General features: G+C 32.3%; 1 protein-coding gene across 1 annotated transcript; it reads right to left on the bottom strand.

The window, feature by feature from the left end:
* Positions 1-1,611: 1,611 nt before the first annotated feature.
* On the bottom strand, positions 1,612-6,401 carry LOC130673907 (uncharacterized). The gene is made up of 3 exons (XM_057479121.1): positions 3,056-6,401; positions 1,735-2,968; positions 1,612-1,636 (listed from the first exon to the last, which is right to left on the bottom strand). The coding sequence occupies exons 1-3, from the start codon at positions 6,399-6,401 to the stop codon at positions 1,612-1,614; spliced, it is 4,605 nt and encodes a 1,534-aa protein (XP_057335104.1).
* Positions 6,402-6,688: the final 287 nt, after the last annotated feature.

Below are 6,688 nucleotides of genomic sequence, written 5' to 3'. Positions count from 1 at the left end.
GGGAATTGTTGGTGTTCGCGACGCGAATAATTCGACTGATTTTATATTTTACCACCCCTGAATGGTACATTTTTATATATAGAAGGAATTGGGGATAATAAATTAAGTGTATTTTGTTTAATTTACGATTTAATATTGGAAATTGCGCGGTTGCGGTAGTCCGCTGTATAGATGTATCGATAGTTACGTATATCGATAGCTACATATATCTATACCTATAGCTATAGCTATACACCGGCTAAGAAAATTCCTGCGCGACGACGTAATAATTCAGAGGAAAAATTCCTGAGCCAATAATAATTATAAGGTGGAATTATTATTATTATTTATTTTATTATTTAATATAGTTATTATTATAATTATTTAATTAATTAATCCTGAATTATTATTTATATTTTTCTTTTCGTATTCCCCAGTGGACAAATAATTTATATTATATTTTTCATTATAAATAATTATTGAAAGAAGAATAATTATTCATTTAAACTAGGTTATGTTATATTTTCTCTGGAAATTTATATTGTGAATGAGAGTGAGAGTACACCGTATCTTTCTCCCCCTGTAAGGTGTAAAGGGGTAACCCAAGGTTTAAAGTTGTGATTATTCTTTTTATTTTTCATTGACATTAATTACTCTTGATGAATTGTTTATTTTGTTTGAGTAAATTATGATAATATATTTATACTTTATTATTAATTTAAATATTGGATTTAAATTTAGAATTTTTTTTGCATTGTATAGATTCAGCCCCCAGGGGTTTATTAACGTGTATAATCTGTATTGAGTGAAATATTGTATCAAAATTTCGTGATAATTTATTTATAAATAATTGGATCCAACAATTCTCGGGGAAATACTCTGTATTTATTTTCCTGGGTCTCTTTTCCTGCTATATTTAATTTATTTTATCATTTTATATATTTAACTGTGCTTAATATTTTCTATTCTGATTATTTCTTTTTTATTATTTCATTCGATTAATCCGCCTTGTTACTGGCTATACTCGCTCGGATTTATCCTCGCAAATTTCCCCCTGATAAAATATTTTGTCCGTTTTTGGAGAAACGGTCTGGCGCCTACGTGCACTAACCCAGCCTGAGGGGCTGGTCCAGGCACACCTTATTTTTTTATTTTCAATTTAATAACTTTGTTATTTATTTAAAAGTTAAAAATTAATTGAAGCGTTATTTATCAAGCTTTATTTTTGGGCTTTCGAGATTATAATTTTTTTTGTGATACGCGTGGGTGACCGCATACGGTACTGGGATAATTCGCGTCTCCGTCGCGAAATTTAAAACAGTATTTGTTATACCTTCAGGAAGAGGCCGAATGAGCCGCAAAGCCCTGGAGGAATACAACCTGCCGTATTAGAAGGAAGACTCATCTAAAGGTAAGTGGGAGACAAACTAAACATTTTCTCTCAATCAATCGATTTCTAATTGCAACGGAACCAAGCTCGAAGGCGTTTGGGTTCACTCTCTTCGAAAAATCCACATTAAATGATAAACTAGTGTATGTTGCGCGCGCAAGCGCGCGTGTGGATAAGCATATACTGTACTCCAATAAAATATATATAAATATTTAAACGCTAATTAACGATCATTCGAATTTCTAAACGTAAGTTATAAATAAATCTCTTTGAATACAAAATTTTTTACATATTTATTAGTCTTAGTAGGATCTAAATAAACTTGTAATGCTGACCAAGCTCGGACTCTCGAAAAAGCGACGTACAATTGACCGTGATTAAAGACGTCTTTGGTGAGATCAATTCCGACTTTATCAAAAGTTTGACCTTGGGCTTTATTAATGGTCATACAAAACGCTACTTTAATTGGAAACTGGCGTCTTTTAAAAGTAAAAGGATATATATTTTCACAATACAATGTCATTCTCTTAATAAAAACAATATCACCAGCTTTATCACCGGTCAAAATTTTACACCGTAAAACGAAAACTCCCAAGTCTTCAACGATTAATCTTGTACCATTACAAAGCCCTTCGCTTAAGTTTATATTTCTAATCAACATGACTATAGCATATTGCCTCAAATGTAGTTCGTAAGGAGGAAAATTGGGTGGATTTAATGTATTTAAATATTCGGGTAAAATAGCATCGTCCATATTACCATTGTCACAATTTTCTGTACTGTCAACAGCCGCATAAATTTTTTCCGTTGATGAATCTAAAAGAGAAACCACTTCTCGATTGATTGCATCTACATCTACATTTCTAGCTGATAAAATTACAGTTTTTGTAAGTTCGGTATAACGTTTACCTCTAATAATATTACCGTATACATTATCTACAATATCATTATTTTTTGATGTTGAACACATGTCAGGAAGATTTAATTCATCATCTAAATTATTAAGACTTCCATCACCAACGTTTAATAAGAACTGTACAAATTCAATTTCTTCTGGTAAAGCTCGCATATTCTGGGTTAATGAAAATTTTTGAAAATGTATCCATAATGCGCTATATTTAATGGACATATTAACAGTTTCAGTTCGGGTAGCATTAGGTTGGACTGGAAGCAATTGCCGAAAATCACCACCTAAAATCATCATTTTTCCTCCGAAAGGAATGTCATTGTTCATAATGTGGCGTAAAGTTCGGTCGATGATTTCTAAAGCGTGTCGAGGTGACATTGGAGCTTCATCCCAAACGAATACGTCTACATTCTTTAAATATTCACCTTGAACTGAATTAGGCTTAATATGTGATGACGAATCAGAAAACATGGGAACAGGTAAACCGAATGTTTTATGAACAGTTTTTCCATTAGGTAAAAGAGTCGCTGCAATGCCTGTATACGCCATTGTACAAACATTTTTATTTTTATTTTTCAGAATTTGACATAACGTTGTGTAAACAAACGTTTTTCCAGATCCACCAGGCCCATCTATGTAGACACAGTTAGGAATATCGCATGTGTTACACTCAATTGCATTTATAATAAAATCTACAATTTCTTTTTGTTTAATATTTAGTTTGTCATAATATGATTGTGATTGGTCTTGAGTCGGATTTTGTAATAATTCATCATCACTTGAAATTTCAATATCGTTTATTTGTGGCATGCCAGGATATACTGAAAGACTATGACCTTCTCGTTGAAGGATAGAATTAATATAGACGTAAGCTCTTTTCTGTCCTTCTTCTAAGCCTAATCTTCTAGAAACATCCTCAGACATTGCTAACTTAAACTCCTCCCACAGTTTTTCTGGATTAAGAGGTTGGCAGTGAATCAGTATACGGGCAAACAAACAGCGTAATTGTCGTGGCATCATCCAACTCATCGCTTCATTAAGCGTACGTCTCCATTCTTGATCGTCTTCGATCAATCCGGCAGCTAAACATGCTGACATAAAAGTATCACAGATGATTCCGTTCACTGTTTTAAGTTCTTCGAAACTTTTCGCACCTTTAATGTGTATTAATAATAATCTGAGATGAAATAAATCAATCTGAGAAGGACTAACAGAATACATACGACCAATAACGTTGAAATTTCTTTTTCGTGGCTGCCAAGATGAAATTTTAGTTTCGTTATTTTTTTTAAATACGTAGTGACGTGGAATGTCACTGTATATGTACTGCCGAGCAGATGTATCTCGTTCATTTAAAGAAAAATAATCGATTAACATAGTCTGTTTTTGTAAAGCTTCTTGGAGTTCATTATGATTACAATCATCATTTATAGTAACACTATGCTGGTTCGGTAAATGTACTGGTAAACGAATAATGGAATGACTTTTATTTTGTAAATTCTTAGATAAAATTCGCCAAGCAGCTTCAACAGGACCAACATAGCGAGCGTCGACGAAGTTACGAACTTCATCGTGATCAATTGTATTGATGTTCGAATCGTTTGATGTTCGATTTTCGGTTATACTTAATGCAGGTTGATCATTTGGGATCCTCCCATTTATTGTTATTCCTGCTTTATCGTGACCTTTATATACGTATTTATATAAATATTTTACTGCTTTTATTGAGGAAACGACTTCTACATTAATATGACAATTAAAAGTTACTAATAAAGTTGCATTGTAAGGAACTACATGACGGTTATCGAAGACATAATCATTTCGCGTGAATGTTGTTCCGTTGTCTCGACGACGATAAAAAGGATATCCATTTTCATCCATCGTTGTTACATCACGAAAATTTTTAGGAAACTTTTTTGAACAAACTCCGTTAATCAAACACCAATCTCCACAAGGACCATGAAGCATGTTTCTCGAAACAATATCATACAATATAGGATTATTCGTTTGATTTGGGATTTCTGCAGATATAATTTCATCGACACGATCGGGGGTTACTATTTTGCAATTGCTTTTCAACGTTATCAACATATGTAAATGTGGTAACGCTCGTTTTTGAAATTCAATAACCCAATTATACGCAACAACTTCACCAAAAAGATTATCTTTCACAATCATTTTAATCAATGCGTTTTTTTTCAAATCAAAAACGCGTGCAACTAAGTCAGGTCTGTCTGAAGCGCTTTGTCCAGGTAATAAATTATCCGAAATCTCACGCCATTTAGGATTACAGGTCATAGTCACAAATAAATCTGGCTTACGAAATATCCGTACGATGGACATTGCATCTTGATAATGTTGCAACATATTACGTGCTGACCCAGGAAAACTTGAAGGTAAAATAACAATTCTACCTATGTTTGAATTTGTATCACTATTATTATTCCGCGAATGAAGATGGTCTAATAAACCTTGATACGATTCAGCACGTAATTTTTTCTGATTAAATTTACAATAATTTAATCTATCTTTTTCTATTTTAACATAGCTATCAACTATCCATTGTTGGGTTAAACGACGTCCCATTAAGAAAACATTAAACTCGTCACGAGTAGCTAAATGAAACTTATAATAATCCGCCCGAGTTACCCTTCGATTAGTTTTATGAACGTAAGGTATAGACTCATGCCATCCTTGATTACCGGTTGGATAAAATAAGGGATAAACCCAAGGCTCGGTATTAGGATCCATCGTGCTTAGATACTGAAAAGTTTTTGTATTCTTATTTTGAACCGTAACATAAGATTCAGGAATTTCTCCGTCAACTGTCGTAGAGAAAACTGCTGCAACTTCATTGACCCTTTGGAAATTATAACGCCTAACATCCATACCAGGTTTCAGTGTAAAAATTAAGTTCAACTCAGGTTCAACAATACCACCGTTTTCATCAATCACGGATGAATTTTTTAATACATCCTTCATCATTTGATAGGACTTAGCAAAAATATTATGTTGCCGTAATATTATGTCGATGTCTTTCAGAAGATTCACATCGCAATCTACATTTCTTTTAGATCGACATTCTACTGCTTCGGTAGTATCCACAATAAATAACTGACCATAACTTGGAGATTCATTTGAACTTGGATATAGAGAAGTATTTATTTGATAGTAAATCTGTCCTTGTATCTTAAAACAATATGGACCCCGTCTTTGAGAAGATAAATCAACTAAATTAGCGTTAAAAGAAGCGAAAGAGAACGAACTATTGAAATTACGAATGCGATTAAAAAAGTTATTAGATTTCTCATGAGTTCCTTCAAATAAAGATTTCAAAAGTATCGGAAATTCCGGCTGAGATTCTAATGCTACTTCTCCGTGGCGGCAACACTCATTAAACGAATTGGCTTTATTTGATACTTTTTCAGCACTAAAATGTTTTGCATTGCAGTGTTGACAGCTAACATTCATTTCACCTAAATAATTTTGTTGAATTCTATCTCTACCGATTATATTATTTACATTCGATTCATTTTGAATCAAGTGTTCATTAGTAAAATTCACACTGTTAGAAGATTGATTAATTGTTTTTTTGTAATAATTGTGCTCAGAATGATGATTCTGAAGTTCAGTAAATGTAGGCTGTGATAATGTACTGTAATCATGTTCAGAAAGAAAATTCTGAGACTCAGTAAACAGGACCGGTGATGATCTGTTAGAATTATGTTCCGAGGACCAGTTCTGAAAGTCTATTAGTCTTGGGGACAATGATGTACTATTAGTTTGTTCAGATTGCTGACTTGGGAACTGATTTGACGTAAGCGGAATTATATCACGTGATGTTGAAGGAGTAGCAAGTAAATCGTTTACTTTATTTTTAAAAGTATAATTAATAAATTTATTGTAATGTTCTGGCGTACTTAATTTATTGATTAATGATACATTTGTTCTGTTTGGAATGCATACGCTATTAGATGTAATTATAATAGGAGTGGTTTGTTGAGTTACTATGCAATTTTTCTTTTCCGTCGATCGATTACGTCGCTGCTCTTTTCGTTTTTCATTACGTGCTTTTTTAATTTCTGCTACTTCAGCTTCTGTTCGTTCAATTTTTCTTCGACCCATTGTTACCTTAATATGAATTGTGAATAATAAAATTAAAAAATAGAAAATCTTGGTGGGAAATATTATTTTATTAGAAATGTATGAACATATATAACAAATAAATAAGAATAGTATATTAAAAAACAATTAAATTTATTAATTTTCGGTATTACAGATTTAAAATAAAAAGTATAAGTAAATAAAATTACAATTTACAAAATTGTAGTTTACATTCAATTTTCTACAAATGTACTCTACTGTTAAAGTAATTTTTTTTTCTCTATAAACAATATAATGATTGAAGAATA

This window comes from Microplitis mediator, chromosome 8, assembly GCF_029852145.1.
Source record: "Microplitis mediator isolate UGA2020A chromosome 8, iyMicMedi2.1, whole genome shotgun sequence".
Lineage (NCBI taxonomy): Eukaryota > Metazoa > Arthropoda > Insecta > Hymenoptera > Braconidae > Microplitis > Microplitis mediator.
This window is presented reverse-complemented; position numbering and strand designations above follow the sequence as displayed.